Source organism: Calonectris borealis, chromosome 8, assembly GCF_964195595.1.
Source record: "Calonectris borealis chromosome 8, bCalBor7.hap1.2, whole genome shotgun sequence".
In the NCBI taxonomy this organism is placed as follows: domain Eukaryota; kingdom Metazoa; phylum Chordata; class Aves; order Procellariiformes; family Procellariidae; genus Calonectris; species Calonectris borealis.
In genome coordinates, this window is record NC_134319.1 from 2134168 (window position 1) to 2154034 (window position 19867).

Below are 19867 nucleotides of genomic sequence, written 5' to 3' on the forward strand. Positions count from 1 at the left end.
TTCTCAAAGTACTATATATCTGGACATCGGGCCCCTAGTTAAATGTTTGTAAAATGTTCAGTTTTTGAAGACTGAATTCTTAAATCATCATAAACCTGCCTGAATCAAGAGTTCTACTGGGAGCAGAAATACTCATAAAATATAAACTCAGGGCAGTTGTTTCCTTTATACTTTGAAAGCTTTCTTGTTTACAACTACAAAGACAGTCTAATGACTCTTCCAAAATTTAAACTTAAAGTAAGCTTCAGTTATGCAGATTTATTTATGATGCAGAATCCTTAGTTATTTTTCCCCACGCAGTTTTTTCACAGTTCTTGTAAAGAAGTCTGGTTATACTTTATGACAATGAAAAATAAATGAATGGATGAATGGTTTGGCAGATGCAGCATTTTATGTAATTCAGCAATACCTGAATTTCTAATTCTAACCCTGCTAACATTTTCCACTTGTCTCTGTGGACAATTTAAATTTCGTTTTCCAAAGCTTGAAGAGTGTACCCACGCTAAGGGTGCAAGAGGGAGGGGTTGACTATAAGTGCTAACTATACTTTGTAGTTTGATAAAGCGATAAAGCAATTGATTGTTTCTCTGAAAGAAGTAAGAGCTCACGAGACAACGGCAGTCCAGCTAAAGTAACTACTGGAAAGCTTTTCCACTAGTAGGATGCCAAAAACCTTGGAAATAAATAACACTAAGTACTGTGGTACCAAAGTGAACAAAAAAACCCCAGATATTCATAATTTACATTTAGGCTGACTACTAGATAGCCAGTAGCTCTGGGATACTGGAATATCAAAAAATAACTAGCTTTAAAAATAGAAGTCATGAAACCCCTCATTTTTAGTAATCCAATGAGGTAAAAAAATACTGCTTTTCCTGCTGCTTTTGTTCTTGATGCTATTATGCATAAAAACATAGAGCAACGGTATATCTATTAATTGAGAGCACATAGTGCCTTAACTTTTGACTCTGTATTTAACTCTAACACCAACAGGTCACCATGCCTAGCGGGATGGTAATTGTATCACCGGGTAAAGTAGTCTCTTCCATGTTCCCAGCACTCACTCACATTGTGCTCCTTAGGACATCAGCATTCCTGAACACGTGTTCGTGCAGCTCTTGCAAAGACAAGAATCGTATCTCCCCAGTGTATTTTACCATTTAGAAACTTGTGCTGGTACAGATTGGAAGAAAGCAGTGACTACTTAAACCAGTACTGCCACCAATCTATTCATCAAATTATATCCTTAGATTACTAAGGATATAATTTGCTGGAAGAGACCAGTAAAAATAATTTTTCAAGGGTGCCCTCTTCCTTCACAAGTTTAGGAAATATTAAAAATATTTACCTGGGCTTGAAGACTCAACAGAAGGCTAAAAAAGAAAACACAGGAAATTATTTTTTCTATGTTGAACCTGTACAAACACAATTCAGTAATTCAACTGATACAAAGCCAGTCACTGCAAATAACATATTTACAAATAAAGCACCACAAACGCTGAAGCAATTTAAGGTAAATAGTATTCATTTTCTCCTTTATGTATCAATATTGCTGCACTATTTCAGCAAGAATAATTGGAAGAACTGCCCATTTTGTGATGCAATAATTGAGTTGATGAAGGTATAAAATAAAGCAAAACAATTCATTCTGAAAATAGTATTACAAGTCCACAATCAGCTTAGTATGGCATAAATCAGTGCTATTGCCAGATGGGGCAATGCTACTTTCTCTCCATCTCTACCTGCTCATTTCCAATTCTTCCTTTACGCTGACACAAAACTGAAAACTAACAGCAGTGATAGGTTAGTTTTTAACAGATCCAGCTCTGATCTAACTCCGTGTACTAAATCCCCTTTTCCACAACCAAGGTATATGCCAGATTATATTGGCAGTGGAAGCATCGTTTAAGAGAAATTATTCTTCCTATTTGAAACTGCATGATGTGCAATACACAAATTCCCTGTTCTATTTAAATTAAGGTACACACTTTTAAAAGGTAATCACAAACCACAATGAGAATTCCTCATAGAACAAAAGGAAAAAACAATTTAATGTTAATGTCTAATCCAGCTGTGAGGAAAAAAAGAAAAAAACAGCAAAAATTATTTTGCAAGGCTGACTTTCTTCCCAAGTACGTTTATAACACAAATTAATATGATCACAGACCACAAAACAAATATATTTTTTGAAATACAGAAAAAAAAAAAAGAGATGTCCGCAACAATCTTTATGTAACAGAGACATCCTTTGGACTGCCATATTTGGTAACCTTACATTTATAATCAGAACATACGTCTTCTTTCATAAAATTCTGATTTCCCTTGCTTATAACTTTGTCAATCTTTAACCTCCTAGGATGAAATTTGCATGTCAGACATGCAAACCTCATTTGTTTTGAAAATCCAAGCAAATGTTTCAACTATTTTCAGGAACAGACCTAATGAAGTGTTTTTTTCAAAGTTAGGAAGACTGACTTCTTACTTCAGAGAGCTGCAGTACCCCTTTCCTTGGCACCTTCTGGAAACTGAGATATTGTTTGGTATCATGGATATTGTTATATTACATAATATATAATGCTGTCTTCATGAAAAACTGCCTGCATTTGGCCAAGAAATAATATGGAAAACTTCAATTTGCATATTCGCAATAGATACTTGTGTGTATGCATAATACTATAGCTAGATTGTACTCCTACTAGAATTGCAAAATCTGTACACCCAGAATTATATGCAAAATTAAAACAAGATACTATGTTAGAAACCGGTAAATTTAAACTCAAGTAAAAACTTGTACTATTATTCCAAGATTTTCTAAAGCATTTTCCTTCTCCTTGACTTCATCTCATAAGGCCAAGCAGTCACTTGCACAAGCCACTTCCACCCAAAACATCTGGCCTAGCTATGTAGCGAAGCAAAAACTAGAATTTAAAAAATTCCGTATAATTATAAAGTTCTTTTACATCAGCAGCTCTTCACAGTGAGAAGAAATACACCTTCTTAGGAATCAATGACCACAATTCACTTACATGTCTGCTTACATTTTATGAGAGTCTACAATGTACAAATAAAACCTCAAAATATATTTGCCTGTGTCAAGCAGAAAGCAGTATCCAGAGGTAAAAACACATCTTGAACATTTGCCTGAAGGGTGGATAGAAGACAGAACACACAAGAAGTTTTGCTCTCCTAACATTGTACAGCCTAATGAAAATACCGAATATATACACTGTCTTCAGGTGAAGATACTACAGTCTATTTTTCTCATGCTTACTATTTAGTTTATGTGCGGTATCACTGCTGACTTGCAAGAAATAGCTTTTTAAGCAGCATTAGCTTTAAAAGGCAGTACTGCACAAAAAAGCCAAGAGAAATCATATCTGTACAATTAAGTAAACTGAAACTCATGTTAAGCGGGTAAGCACTAAAAACGTTTTTGCAAAATACTGTACAATGCCATAGGAACTTTTGCTAACGACGACAGTTTAAAAATCTTTCTTTGCAAAGATTATCTTAAAAAATTCCAGTGTACAATATTACTAGCATATACTGAGCTAAAGTTGAATATCAAAATCAGCCAGCAATGACTGATCTCTATTTGGTATGGTTTGTTTGTCTGATAAACTTGCAAAACTGGGTAATGCATAATAGGTAATACACAATTATTAGTGCAAATTAACAAAGTCTTAGCGTATTCATTGCAGCAATCACAGGTGGAAAATCAAACAAATTCAATTCTATTTCTGGCAGACAATGCTGAGAGTAAGGCAGACAATACTGCATGTTCAGTGCAAGGAAAAAATAAGGGAAAGACAAACATCACTAAGAAGTATCTTGGAAAGTTTTAAAATAAAGACTAAGTCTTCCTTAATAATTCTCTCGTAACAAATATGAAAGAAATGAGCACTGCAAATGCAAATTATAGCCACCACTAGCAGCAAGAGGAACCTTTATCTCCCAAAGAGGGCATAACAGAAACGTCACTGAAGCTGAACTGCACAGTGTAGGAAAAGCAAAACAGCAATGGTAAGCAATTCACCCGGGCAGCGCAGAGACGCTGCTGTGCGGTCTGTGGGTTGTGCAGCTTTCCCATCCTCGTTACAGGGCAGCTTCTGCCAGGCTATGAAGTACTCTGCAAATACATCCAGCCTCAACCGAGACCGGGAAGCAAGCTGTGGACCCTCACGCAAGGGTCCCTGGAATTCCAGGGTCCCCTTTTAACAAAGTATTGACCTAGCAGAGTAGTATCAGTACACTTGGCAGAAGGGTAGCATCAGTATACTTTGCATCCAAAAAATGACTCATCGTTACAACACAGACTGCTCTTACCAAAATCAAGTGACTCAAATACCGAGTTGCTCTGAGATGGAAAGAGGAAAGCAGAACCAGGGCTGGTAAAGATAAGACGGGAAAAAGTATCCCCATGACTTATGATGAAAGATTATTCCAGAAATTACTGCCCTCATAGGAACAGAGAACCGGATTTAATGTCCTAGAAAGCCCTGAAGATAATCTATTCTGAGGGATAAAACATGTTACTTAATAAACAATAAATTCTGCAAGTGCCATCTTAAAACTGTTCTTTCTGCCCAACCATGAAAATGCATTATTATTGGAAGGCTTTTACACAAGCCAACTCTCCTGCTGACAAAAAAAACCCTTTCCAAGATACAATCTGCACTTACTCATGGCCAGTTTCTCTCTAACCCAGTACTAACACTATTGTTAAGGCTAAATAACCACTCTCTCTCTCCCCAGTTATTTTTTGATGTAACAGAGGCAATTCAAAGGGGGGCTCAGTTGGGAAACAGTTTATGCATATAGATCAGTAGTGCTCATCTGGGCTTTGCAGTGGAAATCCACTGGGGAATTCTAGCTGGCCCACGCATGGGGCGGGTGGAGCCCCTCCTTGCCGATTCACCCGCTTTACCCCAGCCCAGCCTGGGAAGGAAAGTTCTGGGCAAAGGCCTCAAGTCAGAAGGAAAGGAAAGAAGAAAAATGAGTGTATAAACCAGGGATAACAGGAGTGTCAGGAAGCTGTGCCTCCAAAACTGAAGAAATCAGGATGGTCAGTGAGAAGAGGCTCATGGTATAATTATACTTGCGTCCAGAAAAATAACTGCAATTCAAAACACAAGAGCACTTGTGGAAAAGCAAAAATGCTTTCTTTACAACACCAGATAGGGCAGGGGTTCTGAGGGAAAGGTAGCATTCACTTTACCATGAATTAAGGATAGCATGAGTTCAGACAAACAGAATCTAGCATGGCGTAACGGCAGCAGCTCTGCCCTCACGAGAAAAAAACCCCAACCCCCAAAGTACAGCTTTGCTTTCAGTCAGTGTTAGGGATTTGCCAACAGCCAGAATGACCTGTAGGAGGCCTGCTGGTCCACGAGCCTTGTGTAAAGGGGAACCACCAACTCCCCACCTCAATTTGGAAGAGCAGGTTTCCTATGCTGAAATCCTCAACAAGCAGAACAGGGTCGGCTCTAACCTCTGCCCTGAAGCCATGCAGCATCCTTTGGATCCATATATACCTTGTATGGTTTTACATACGCATGCATGGATTTTTGTGTGATTTATATACAAATGTTGGAGCTTGTTGTCTCAGTCCCACTTGGAAGTTTCTTTACTTTACAAGTTTTCAGGATGGAAAAGACATAATTCCCTTCTTCAAGGATAAGTATCCAGAGAACTCCAGGTTGGACAACCTCACCCCCACCCCCAGGCAGGTGATGGAGCAAACCCTCCTGGAAACCATTTCCCAGCCAACGAAGGAGGACAAGGAGGCAATGGGAGCAGTCAGTGTGCATTTACAAAAGGGAAATCATGCCTGAGCAGCCCGAGAGCCTCCCTCAATGAGAGGACAGGCATGGTGGATGAGGGGAACGCAGGAGATGCTGCTTGCCTTTGCTCCAGCAGGGCTTTCCACGCCATCTCCCGTAACACCCTCGCAGACAAACTGATGAAGCACAGCCTGGACAAGGAGGGATGCGGATGAAACTTGCTGAATAGCCCAGCTCAGAGGGTTGTGACAAGCAGCAAAGTCCAGCTGGACGTCAGCGACAGAGGACAGAGCCCAGGGGTTGAGGCTGGGGCTAATACTGTCCAGCATCTTCATTAGGGACCGGGACAATGGGACAGAGCGCACCCTCAGCACGTTTGCAGCCAACACAACATTGGGAAGTGGATACAGCAGACGAGTGCGCTGCCAATCAGAGGAGACCTCAACAGGCTGCAGGAACAGGCCAGCAGAAATCTCATGAAGTTCAACATAGAAAGGCAAAGTCCTTCACATATGGAGGAATCATCTCCTACTACAGGCACCAGAACAGGCTGGGTTCCAACCAGCTGGACAGTAGCTTTGTAGAGAATGACCTAGAGGTCCTGGTAGACACTCGAGTTGAACACAAGCAGCAAGGTGACAAAGAAGGCCAACAGCATCCTGTGTTGCATTAAGAAGAGCAACCAGCACTGGTGAAACCACATCTGGAATATAATATTCCTAAAACAGTTGGGGTTGCAAGGCACACCTGGAGATTGTCTAAGTTCAACCCTGTGCTCAAAGCAGGGTCACCTATAACAGGCTGCTCAGGATCTCATCCAGTCAGGTTCTATATACCCCCAGGGACAGAGACTCTCCAACCTCCCTGGACAACCCGATCTATTTTCTGATCACCCTTAAAATAAAAAAAAAAGTTTTTTTCTTACGTTTAACTGGAATTTCCTGATTTTCAATGCGAGCCCATTGTCTCTTGTCCTGCCCCTGGGCACCACTAAGAGCAGTCTGGTTCCCTCATCTCTATTCCCCCATCAGACTTCTATACCTAAGGATAAGAACCCCCTGAGCTCTCTTTTCTCCAGGCCGAACAGCCCCAGCGCTCCCAGCCCTTCCTCACGTCTCAGGTGCTCCAGACCCTCAGGCATCCGTGCGGTCCTTGCTGGACTCACTCCAGCCTGTCCATGTCTCTCTTGTCCTGGGGGGAGCCCAGCCCTGGACCCAGCGCTCCGGATGTGCCTCCCCAGGGCTGAGCAGAGGGGTAGGATCACCTCCCTCGACCTGCTGGCAGTGCTCCGAATGCAGCCCAGGGTGCTGGGGGACTTTGTCACAGGAGCACACGGCTGGCTCCTGGCCAACTCTGTGTCCACCAGGACCCCCAGGTCCTTATCCACAGATCTGTACTGTGTCCAGTGCTGGGCTCTCCCATTTCAAGAGAGACATGGACAGAACAAAGCAACTCCAGCAAGGGGCCACAAAGGTGACTGAGGGACTGGATCATCTGACATAGGAGGAGAGGCTGAGAGAGCCTAGACTGTTCAGCCTGGAGAAGAGACGGCTCAGAAGGATCTGATCCATGTGCATAAATATCTGACAGAAGGGTGTACAGAAGACTGAGCCAGGCTCTTCTCAATGGCATCCAGTGACAAGAGTCAATGGGCACAAACTGAAATACATTTAAACACAAGGAAAAGCTTTTTTCACTGTAAGAGTGACGAAAATGGGAACATGTTGCCCAGAGAGGTTGCGGTGTCTGCACTCAGGTACACAAAACGAGGCTGGCAACGGTCCTGGGCAACCTACTCTAGCTGACCCCGCTTTGAGCAACAGGTTGGTCTTGATTGTCTCCAGATGTCCCTTCCAACTTCAACAATTCTGTAACTAAATGCTCCAAAATATATTGCAGTGGAGCCTACCACAATGAAGGGTTTTCCTGTTGAGAGTGGACACAAAACCCTAGTGGGGCATAAAAAGATCTTGTAAAAGTCAAGCACACTTTAAGAAACAAAGTTCAGCTTTTAGAATTCTGAAATGGTATGGAGAAGGCATGACAGCTCAAGCAAGCAAACAGCTTTCCCTATAGGCTGAAACACCGCTAAAGCAATCACCTCCTTCACAGCTTCAAAAACATTGCTAAAATACTGCCATGTCTCTAGAGTTAAGAATGACCCCCATGACTTTTAAACAATTCCAAAATGTATACCCAGTACAATCCTAGCCTATGGAAGGAAAAAAAAATACAAACCCCAAACCAGGAAATCTGCAAAAACCCAAACACCTCCAGAAACATTAAGTCCATTTCAGGCTGCCTCACAGAATGCATACATTCCTTGAGAGGTTCTAGTCCATTCTTTGCCACAGACTTCGTAGACAGCTTTTAGAACAGCCCCTGGGTCTCTATTCCTTTCTTCTAAGCTTTGCCTACCATATCTACCTAGTCTGTCCTAGTTTGTGGATTATCATCTGCATTTCATATGTTTCTAGTCTAAGTGATTTTCTGCCTTCTATTTCTAGCTAGATGCAGTGTCACATTATGTCTCATCTATATTAATGGCCAGCTGCTGCCAAAAGTACTAGTCTGACCTCTTCCCACCACTCTGTGTGCTCCTGCCACTTGTGCCAGGTCCAGCAATTGGGAAGCTGCAGCGTGTGCTGGTTCAGCAAACCAATCTCAAAGAAAACTAACACCAGTTTTCCATCCTATCAGTGAGCCAAAGTACTTCATCCTGGGCCTCTGCAATCGCCAGACATGCTGCAAACAACCCTGAGCACGAGTTTGAAGCTAGACACCTGGAGAAGGGTGCGTGGCAGGGGATCAGGAGTAACCCTTTCAGTGACAATCTGTTAGCGTTACATATAAGGTGAAAGAGCATCCTATTATTAAAGAGTTGTTTCAAGACAGTTACTGCAATTCTTGATTATTCAGTCCTATTTCCTTGCCTCCAAGTGATCACAACTCTGGCCAGGGTAGAACAGATGGCTCTGAGGGCACTTGCTTATGCTTATGAAAATTTCCTGGCCAATGTTAAAGATCGTATGTCTACATTAGTATCATCAGATCTTAAGTCCTAAGCTGTGGTATGTCAATATAACAGCAATTCCTGTGAAAAGGAATACCCCTGTTCTTCAGTGCTTTTCATTTTCTGCTGCAGCAATTCAGAGATGTACAAAGCACTTTTTTACCTCAAGGGCACTCATGGGAACAAAGAGTTGCTACCTATGAAAAGATAATGGTATCCAAGGCCCAGTAGAGAAAAACTATGGGATCCTTAAAATACACGGTTGACATACTCAAACTGTTCTATGCATAACACCCTCAGAAAAGACAACCGTGAACATTTGTTGTTGGTTCAATAGAATGAAAAATCATTCATGAACTCCTAACTCATGGACAACTAGGAAAAACTCAAGCGACCAAGGGAGTCCTGCTGTATGGATGCACCATTGAGCACATTTGTTAATGCTACAGACGAGCAACTTGAAGGAAATACCAGTTCTGAGATATGAAGAGCAAAAGAAAAGACATTGAGCAACAAAACATCAGGCTTGGGTAGCACCAAAAGAATCTGTCACTGTTTTTATTCCATGTGGTTTTTTAGGAGTCTCAGGAAAGACATGCAGAGTAGGTGTTTTCAGAATGTTAGTGACGCAGCAACAACCGAGCCAAAAGATCGTATCAAATACATTCCTCAATGTATGGATATGGGAATAAATGGAACTGAAGTTGGCCAGTCTCTTTCAGAGACTGTCTGAAAGTGATGAACCTAGCAGACACATATCAGACACAGAAAAATGCAGTGTTACTCTGATAACAAAGACTCACTGGACTTCAGGATGTCTGTATTACTATAATTTGTGATGGAAGTTAAATGGTAAAAGTAAAACCAAATTGGCATCACAACAGGTTTATTTAATGCAAACAGCCTTCTGCAGACATCAGTTTTGCACAGCTTATTTTTGAACCCACTACTTCAGAAGCAGAGATATGTTTCCAGGCAATGCCCATTTTTGCAGGCTGGCAGGAGATTTTTGTGTCTTATTCCAATGCTTCATCGCTGCTTGGACTGGAATGCGATACTCCAAAATGTGAAAGCTATGAAATAATTCACTGAGTTTTCTCTCTTTACATTTCTCCTACAGCCTGCAAAGAAACACCTGAACAGAACTGACAGGACACTACACAGTTTCACTTCTACCTACAAAACTACTATTCTAATTGCTAACGTCTTTCATACTGTTTAATATAATTGATTGATAAAGAAACATCTTAAAAGTAGCAGTATCTGCAGTCTTTACAAGACAATGACAAATATATATTCTGTTCCAATTTACTCAGTTATCTTTAACAGCTCCTTAAATGTTACCTAAAACACTTAAAAACTAAAATTAAATTTTGTCTATATTGGTAGCAATAAGCCTGACAAATTCATCAAGTTGATGCTCAGCTCTTTTGAACTCTGCTACAGGAAAATACCAAAGTGAACTTCTGGGTTGCAGTAGCTTCCTTTAGCAACATTTGGGGCGCAAAAAACTTCAATATTAACTGACAACCAAACCTTAAAATACAGCAGTGTTACCTATTTTATAACAACACGAAGAATGAAGCATGAGCAATGGGTAAAGAATACATATAACTACCTCACATGTTGAAGCCACATACGTGTATACTAAAGCTACATTTCACTAAGCAGACTAATTAAAAGTAAATTACTGATATGGAATTAGTAATACGTATTCTGTTCATAATATGTAACATTTATTCCCAAAATGCAGATACGCAGTTACATGAATAATATTCAAAGACTGCATGAAAACAGAAGTTTTGAATACACAAGGTTTAGAAACTAACTTTGTACACCTGAAGTTCAAATTATTTGAGAACAGGAGCTCAGCAGCAAAAAAAATTTGTAAGACCCATGCCTGAACTGTTGAAGTCTTAAGAACTGACTGTGGCAGCCATTTAATAAACCCTCCAATGAGCTAAGCTAAATGATGGCCTGGAGAAAACGACTAGTTAAAATGGCGAAGAACATCCTTTACTCAAGAGGGCACATGTCCCTTTTCATAAACAGGTATTTCAGATGAAGGCTTACAGTTCCAGCCTGTCCCTCTCTCCCTGCATTGTATATCAAAATAACCTATGTGTCAGAGAATGGTTTTCTTCCCAAGGTAAAAATGTGGCAAAGAGCAATATATTGAAGCAAGAAGAAAAAAAAAAACACTGCTGCCCCCCATTTAATGGTTTTACATGTGAATACTTCTACAGCCAAAACTACAGTGACATCCAAGCCCTTCTGCACATGAAATGGAAGCTTTTATACACATGGATTTTTTTTTTTTTTAAATTTGATTGCTAAATGAGAAAATTCTTATATTTCCAGAACACAAAGATCAAGTGCAATGTTTCAACTCACAGATCTCAAACGTGTACATCTAAGCCTTGAAACTATCACCTTAGCAAGGGTGCCCTGACTTGGCCATTCCCTTCCTAGTCTTGAATCCACTTAAGAGTTTATGAAGTCGATTTTTTCCCCCATGAGGGCAGCCAATATTAGAAGAGGTTGCCCAGTCTCTTTCCTTGGAGGTTTTCAAGACCAGACTGGAGACAGCCCTGAGCAAGCTGGTCAGACCTCAGAGCAGACCCTGCTTGTGAGCAGAAGGTTGGACCAGAGACCTCCTGAGGTCCCTTCCACCCCAAATTATCTCATAATCCTGAGTTCTGAGATTTTGGAGGTAGCCCTGAAAAACTACATATTTGCTCACTTCCCTCTCCCCGCCTGCTTCTTCGGAGAAAAATATCGGGTAAGGTTTGGTTCTGTTTATTACTAAGTAATAAAAAAAAAAAAAGAATAAAAAAAATTCAGCCTCACTTTTTCTGGAGAAACTGCCTGATCAGAGTGCCTAACTGGCAAGAACCACAGGCTGGGTTTTAACAGAGCTGACTCAGTCCTGTATCCATCTACCTAAATCTCTTCACCAGGAAAAGACTGGAAAGGGGAAGCAGATGATACACAGTATTTCACAGGGGATATTGTTAACGTGGACCGTTCAGACATTTGGTTTGCAACATAGCTCCCTAAATCTGCAGTGGCACACTTGAGGGGAAGCAGATGGCAGCCTTTCTTAAGTAACCTTTTTAAGTCAGTTTTGCCAGTGAAGTCACTGTATCACCCAGGAACATCTTCAATATTGTAAATACTAGTGAAAATTCTTAAATAGAAAGGTATTTCAACTGCACTCTAACAAAAGTAGCAGCTTTTAAAAAAACCAGTGATTCAGGAGAACACAGAAGGCTGAAGGATGGCAGGTGATGACTCTCCCTGGCGTGACTGAACTTTCTCCAGCCTGCTATGTGCTCCACGCTTCCGTCAGAGGTTATCATGCCACAGCAGGAGCAACAAAGCGAAGGTGCACCCAAAGCAAATCGGTACGAACTTACAGGCTTCTGAAGAGTGACGCTGTCATGCTTTCCTTTCTGCCACACTTGCTGTAGAAGGAGTAGCCTCCAGCAAGAAGAAATAGCACCCTGAAAGACCGGGGGGATGACACAGCAGGACAGACAGATGACAATGACATAAGACTGTCAGGGCAGCTTCTGATCACCCCGTAGATCTCTGAACTAGAGGGACCAGCTACCTCGCCAGCCTGAACACTCACAGCCAAGGTGAGCGCAGACCTCTGCAAGAAGTCCTGAAGAGCAGATGTACCAACATTTTTCAGGGCTCCAAATCAAAAGCATAGATAGCACACTTTAGGGTGGTAAAAGCAGTTTCTGTCCAACAGCTCATGACCATGCTGCTGCTGAATCATCTGCTGAACTCACACACTAACTTAACGTACTTACAATAAAGTGGAACTGATTCTCATGCTCCTTCTAGCAGACTAGATGACTGGAACCAGGAACCACCAATTGTATCCCAGGGTAGTCATCCCTGCTCAAGAACCAATGTACAGTGATTTACATAAAGGACTGAGTCATCAGAAAAACTAGATGAGAGCTGATGCTATAAGGCTAACTGAGGAAGACTGCTAGGTGGAGGAAGCTGCAGCCAAAGGGGAATGTCTTGGTTGACACGACTTGTTCAGGTAGACAGGACATTATGCTCACTGGAACTTCACCAAGAGAACTTCCACTTTCAAGGAGTATTACGAAGCATGACCGCAACAGTTAATCAGAATACCATCCCTGTCTTATCTGAAGCACACACTTTCAACTGGACATTTTCTAACTATTTATTATTCATTTCCATCTACAAAGTACAGCATCAGCCTCAACTTCTTGTAATATCCTGAAATTTCTTACTAAGAAAAATTGTAAGCCTATGGAGCGATCATATCGTACCATAGGATTTCAGATTAAATCAGATACAGTCACAAGCTAAGCATCACAAGAAAACAATTTGTGACATGAATGGGTTAGCAGTGAAATAGTAATACAGGCCGGGGCTTCTGGCCAGGAAAAAAGCTCAAAAAGAAACGGACTTTTCAACAATCCCACTACCTAAAATCCCTCCGCAGTATTAGAAAGAACTCTAAGTCCCAAGCAGTAAGCCCACAAACATCAATATTCTATCACACACAAAAAAGTCCACAAAACTCTTCTATTATGACAGAAAAAAACCCACTCTTTTCCAAGATTAGAAATGCAGAATGCTAAATGCTATTGTTTTCCCTTCAATAGCTTGTCAGAAAAACTGTGGGAATACAATCAGTGACTATAACCAACCACTTTGGAGTTTATACTCTCACCAAGGAAGTGAGAAAACTGAATCCCCAGATCTACATTAGGTTCACAGATACCTCTCTGAAGTATTCTACAAAAACTGCTCCAAAATGAAACAAACAACAAAAAAAAGACAATTAGTTAAAGCTAAGATCAAATGAGGAAAAAAAATTGTGCTCAACAGGATGGACTGATCACCCATTTTAATGATGATTTAGATCAGTCAGCAGGAAACCTGGATTTAATCTATTTTGACCTTATTTTGTATCCAGGCATTACTCAAAAGCTCTGTCCTCCCCGACTGTTAAAATATCTCAATCTGCAAACACATTAGTGATCGTGTTAACTTTACTACTGCTTCCTACAGGGGAGGCTATTACACTTTTATGCATAGTTTTAAAGTAATAGCATAGCTTAATAAAAATACAAAGATTAAGAATGTAAAAAAGGTTATTAGGAATGGTTATTAGGTCATGTATTTCTTAAACGTTATGTCCTGAAGTTGTTTCAAGCTGCATATGGAATCTAGAATTCAGTTAAATTCACAAAGTTTAAAATTCTTCAACTGAAAAGAAGCATAACATTCAGAAAAAAGGAAAATTTTACCAGACATTATGAATTTAAAGATGACTTATTAAAGCAGTGCCACACAATGTTAATAAACTGATTTTCTGCTCAAAAGCAACTAAACTTTCAGAAATCCAAACAACATTAAAGTGCACTCAAAGAAATCAGTCCACTGATACCAGAAGAGAAGTGGTCCTGCTCCTCTCCAAAACACGCATGCTCCTGCTTCTTCCCATACTTGCCTGACACCTTTAGGACGCCAATTCAAATTTTTAACCCCAGAGAAATTCACTCTGCAGGAGAAAAAACTTAAGTTCTTATTCCAGCAGGTCAGAAAGCTGAATAACCCTACTGAGAGGCAAACACTAGGAGCTGGCATGAAGGTGGTCAACTGTCTGCTCGAGAGTTGGGAGAAACAGGACCGTACTTTTCAGCAACAGTAAATGGTCAGAGCTGCATAAGACAAGGATACTGTCTGAGGAGAAGCTCAGTCAACCTCATAGCTTGACATTTTTGGAAGGAGGAATACATCACCCTCCCGTGGATCCCCACGACTGGTTCTGCTGCCCCATGCCATCCCTCACACCAGCTCTAGTCTCTGTTGGATCTCTCCATTAGCTGATACAACCGGTTACCCTGCAGGGAGCTTTTCACTTGTTTCAAAGCTAGCGAGCCGAATCAACCCACAGTAGAAGTTCAGGGAGCATCTACGCAAAAGCAGCAGCAGGAGCAGGATCTCCCCTTTCAGGCAGGAAGGAGCTGTTAGACCACCTCAGCTGTGGTCCATCCCCCCCTCAACCCATAATTAAAATCAGCTTGAAATTTAAACCAAGCTATGCCAATCAAAATCAGGGATACTGTCTCCCTAACTCTCCTACCCCACCTCTGACCAAACATGACCCCCCTCATTCCCACACGGCAGCCCCGGTACTTCTCTTATTCTTCAGTGAGTTAGTAAAAAAAAAAAAAAACAAAACACCACAAACCCTTATCATTTTCCCATTAGTTTTGCCTGTTCAGTATCCTGGCAAGGGCCCGTAGCAACCTGACTGGTGCATCCTATCATGGAACAAAATAAAGTAACAGCAGGAATTCAGCACTTCTGGAAATTTCAGTAGGTATTTAGCTGCCTATCTTTTCAACACAGAAGTCTGACCCCAGCTCTTCAGGTTTTTGAAATCAGAAGATCTCATTCTCACTTACATTTTATTCAAACATTATAATGGCTGAATAAACAAAAAACATCCTCTTTCAACTACTAATCAAGCTTTTCAGTCAAAAATCTTTTCTTCTCAATAGACATTAAAATACATGTATTTGGAAAAAGTATGTCTGTATCAGCATTTACTCCACCACAAAGACTAAATAAGCAGCTTAATGTCTGATATGGTAATATTCACAAAGCTTGAGCTCATCTTAAGTTAGAGATGCTTTCTTTCCGATTTATGACTAGAACAAACTTCTAACGTGTTGGAATATTCTCAAACCAATCACGTGAGCATGCTTCAAAGTAAAATGAAACCCTAACACAGGTTATTAATCCCAAATCTAAAACCAGTTTAATATGTATTCAAAATCCTTTTTTTTTTTGTCTGTTCTGTATTCAAACTGGTAAGCGTTTACAAAAGTGAAACAGCATTTTTTGTTAATTTAGTTTCACTTTCTGGACTCATTTACTTACTAACCAGGCTCAGAGCTCCCGTCTGAAGCACTTTCCTGTCAAATTCAAAAAGTTTCATATTTATATTGTTTATTTTTTGAGGTTTATATCTGCAGCATTAAAGCCTGGCTGATTCTCTAGAACGCAATATTTTAGGATCTTTCCTGACTGAAGGATGAGTTCCTGTGCATTCCTGCATAAGAGTCAGCACAAGATTTTCCACTGGGGAGGGATGGGGAAGAGGGCAAGGGGCACAACAGCCATCTACTTCCCACCCACATTTTCAAACGCAGGCTGGTCCTAGGCCCCTGCCTGAATTATCAGTCTTCCCTCGCTCGCTCTCATCATCGCATTATGCGGCGCATTGCTTTCCTAACACACCCCTCCTCCAGCATACCTAGCACACCACCACGTAGCGGCAGTCGTCTTCAGTTCCTCTAGGCAGATGGTTGATACCAGAGCTTCGGTGGTGATGCCGTGCTAAGGAGACTTCCCGTCCTATCCCCTATATATTTCCTAAACTGTGCTAGGAACCATATTCAGGACATTGCTCCTAGCTTAAATCACTGAGAGAAAGTATTATTTTTTTAAATTCTGATTGTTTCCCGATCCAGAACGCAGTGCAGCCATGCAAACAGTTGTCTGCACAATTCAAAGGCTGTGAATGAATGCCAGCCAAGCCTACATTGCTGCTGCCACCCCTGTGCTACTGAACTCATCCCACAGGTGGATCAAAGCTTTCACAGCCCCTTTATGCTGCTCCTGCCCCTTAACCTGAAATAAAGAAGCCAAAATAGGACAAAGAATTCATCTTAGCTTTTCTTCAAAAAAGCAAATGCTGAGGGGAAAAAAAACCACCTCTTCCTTTCTTAGTAAAATACCAAGACCAACACGTAATAAAAGCCTTACCCACTGGAACAACGTCCATACAGTGAAAAACAAAACCTGCCTGACCTCCATACCCCACTGACTTTTTATTGCTCTCTGCAGCATGAATCCCCTACAACTCTCAATGCTATCACTGCTGCAACGTCAATGTAAGTACGTGACAATACAGAATAGGAAGTAATTCAGCGTACTGCCTATGGCTCTTTAGCAATATGGCGAACTTCAGCTCTTACCAGAAGAGAGCTAGTATGAGTATTTCACAATAATGCTGTGTTTAATTAACAAAACTTACAAGCAATTGGTGAAACTTGAGACAAAGATCCTGAATACTGTGATGCCTAGACCAGCATGGGCCCCAATATGTCTCTCCAACTTTACAGATGACAGGAGTTTAATAGCCACATTTTTTCAGCCAAGAAACTACTTGGGGATCAGACCTGTGATTCTCTGCCCGTCAAGATACAGAAAAAACCAGACAGGCAGATTCTTTTAACTTCTAAGATTAGATTAGTACATTTCGTACCAATAACAGGAAGAATGCTTCATTACAGTTTTCATTTGGGAGAGAAAGATAAAACAAATTTAAGTAAAAATTCAGACATATTCAGGAATTTCAAGGGAAGAGGGAAGAAACCTCATCTGTAAAATATTCTAATCCTGATACCTCCAACCCCCCCAGCCTGGCTGGAAAAAACGCCTGTCCCACAGAAGAGATTTTTTTTTTTTTAAATAACATACCTTTCAAATAAGCATTTCCAATTCATTTGTCAACACTGTTCAAGCAGCAAATTACCTTAAGATTGGAATCTTAGGATAATTTGAAGAAAACTTAAAGAAATGTCTATTCATCTGTCCTAACTTGCCTCCTAAGAAGCAAAAGAGCTACTCTTCTAGATCCTATCGGAATGGACAAATCCACACCTCAATAATCAAACACGTACCTCACTCTGCCTCCCACAGAAGAAAAGAGGTCAATAAGCCTTTTCTCATTGCCTGCAACTCCCCTCAATAGTCCTTCTCCCTTTTTCAGGAGGAAGGTCTCCCTCTCAAGAGACTAGAAGGGCTGCCCTTCTATCCATAAAGGCAATTCCCCTTTGTCTTAACGATTACAAAAAGATATCTAAAGAAAATAAATATATGTTTTATCCTCGAGCAATGGTGCTCCGATCAAAGCCCAGAGAAACGATTCTTTCACGCTGGGACAGAGACAGACGATAAGAGCTGGCAAGAAGCGCATCCCTCTCCACCCCAAAGGGATTACACTCCCCCATGCCACAGCGCGTAAAGCTACCCCACTTTCCACCGCCCCCAAAGATGAACCCCGTCCCAAGGAAGGCACAAGCCCTGCTCCACTGCCCTCTCCCCCACCCTCGCTGCTCAGGAGCAGGGCCTGGGCCCTCGCTGAGCCGAGGGCTCCTCTCCAGCATCCCCCCGAGAGGGCTTCTGCCGGTAGAGTCTTGTCTCCCCGGCCCGCGGACGAGGCACAGACCCCTGCCCGGCGGCGACCACCTCTCGCTGCCGTCCTCGGGCGGGAGGCGCCGCTTCCAGGTCCCCGGCCCGCCCGCCCGGGCCGCGCTCGGGTCCCGCTCGTGGCCCCCCGCCGCCGCCGAGGCGGGCCCGGCGCCCCGGTCCCCCGGGGCGAGGCTCCCCGTCCCGGGGCAGTAGGCCCCGGAGGGAAGCGGGCGGGGGTGCCTGGGCTGCGGGCGCGGAGCGGCGCCCCGGGGCCCGGCGCGGCCTCCCCGGCCCCACAACTAACTTGTGGGACGCTCCGCCCGGCCGCGGCCCCGCGCAACAAGTTCCCGGGCAGGCCCCCGCCCCGCCGCCGCCGCCGCGCTCTCACCTCCGCCATGTTCGCTGTGCGGGCGGGCCGGCGGGCGGCGGCGGGCGGGGGGGGGGGGGGCAGGGCCGGGGAGGGGTCACATCGCCGCCGCGGCGGAGGAAGCGGCGCCGGCGGGTCACGGTCTGCGCGGCGGCGGGGGGCCGGGGAGCGGCGGGAGGGGGCGGGCCCAGGGAGGGGGCACGCCACGCACTACGTCACCGCGCACAGCTTCTCCGCCACCGCCCCGCGGCGCGCGGGAAGCCTGCTAGGCGCGTGCCGCCCCTCCCCGGCGCAGCGCGCCCCCACCCGCCTGTCACTCAAGGAGTAGGCCCCGCCCCCGCCCTGTCAGCGGCGACGCGCCCGCCCGCCCGCCAGCCCGCCGCGGCCCCTCACGGCCCCGCGAGCAACCGCGGCCATTTACGCCTTGGCAGGATCGGCTTTAAAATCAGCTGCCCCGCGCCGCTCGTCGGTCTCGGTGCCGCTCCCTCCCACCTGGCTCCTGAGCCGGCAAGTCGTACTCACGCGGTGAGCCGCACGGAGGTGGAAGCTGCCTCACCACGTCGGTCCTCAGGGAACAGCTCTTGAGCCGCGCCCGGGGCTCCTGCTGTGTGCGACACTCTTGGGTGGGATAACACCAACAACGCTAGGTTAGTCCTACGTAAAGAAACAACAAAAAAAACCACAACAGACGTCCAGTCCTAATTCTGTCTCTTTTCCCTAAAACCTTCCCCAGCTGTCTCACCTGCCCAGGTTCAGTTCTGTCCTGGGGCTGGTAGAGGGACACGCACAGTCCTGCAAGGCAAAGGGGAGAGCTCCTGATCCAGCAGCCTGGCATGACAATCGCTCGTAAGAGTGCGGACACTATAGTCTGTTAAATACTTTGGAAAAGCCTGTCAGTCCCCGTCTCCGGGGGAAAGCCTGCGCCTGCTCTTCCCCCTGCTTCACGTCTCTGCTGGCCTGGGGCGGGGGGCCGAGCCGGGAGGCTGCCCGCTCCTGCTCGTCCTCCTTAGAGGTACACAGATCATCTACGATCTGCAGTTCTCCCACGAACCGCTCCTCTGCCACCAGTTTTCCCAACGAACCGCATTTTAAATCCTCGAAAATGGTCCCCGTGAGGCGATGCTGAAAGCAAAGCACCCACGCATGCAACTTTGCTGACTCAAGCAAACGAGGGGAAAAAAACAAAAGAAAACAAAACCCTAACCCCCCCCCAAAAAAAGGCCAGACCTGCCCCGGTCCCCGCCACCGGGGCCGAGTTTTACGGCGGGGCGGAGGGAGCTCCCGTCTCCCCGGGCCGCCGAGGACCTTTGTGCTTCAGTGACAAAGGGGGAGCGGGGGCTGCCGCGGCCCTGACGGCAGGGGAGGAGCCCCGGGCTGGGCAGGGGGCGGGCGCCCCGGGGCGTTGGGCGAGGCGGGCTCTCGGCGGCCCGCAGG

General features: G+C 43.9%; 2 protein-coding genes across 6 annotated transcripts in view; one reads left to right on the forward strand and one right to left on the reverse strand.

Moving 5' to 3' along the window:
- The window catches only part of MIER1 (MIER1 transcriptional regulator), a 44183-nt gene extending 24409 nt beyond the window's left edge, over positions 1 to 19774 (reverse strand). Inside the window, exons 1-4 of one of the 4 annotated variants that reach the window (XM_075155567.1) lie at positions 19313 to 19774; positions 19176 to 19225; positions 18956 to 19087; positions 1349 to 1373 (exon numbers count right to left, since the gene is read on the reverse strand). Coding sequence is in view for 2 of the 4 variants with exons in the window: in XM_075155565.1 (XP_075011666.1) it covers positions 1349 to 1373; positions 12216 to 12302; positions 18455 to 18463 (121 nt within the window). In the remaining 2 variants the exon portion in view is untranslated. Of the gene's footprint in view, positions 1 to 1348; positions 1374 to 12215; positions 12303 to 18454; positions 18584 to 18955; positions 19088 to 19175; positions 19226 to 19312 lie in introns of those variants that run through there. The other 3 variants (XM_075155568.1, XM_075155565.1, XM_075155566.1) reach the window with 3 other exon arrangements.
- Positions 1 to 19867, forward strand: part of SLC35D1 (solute carrier family 35 member D1) — a 226959-nt gene that overhangs the window by 36471 nt on the left and 170621 nt on the right. The window lies entirely within an intron of this gene.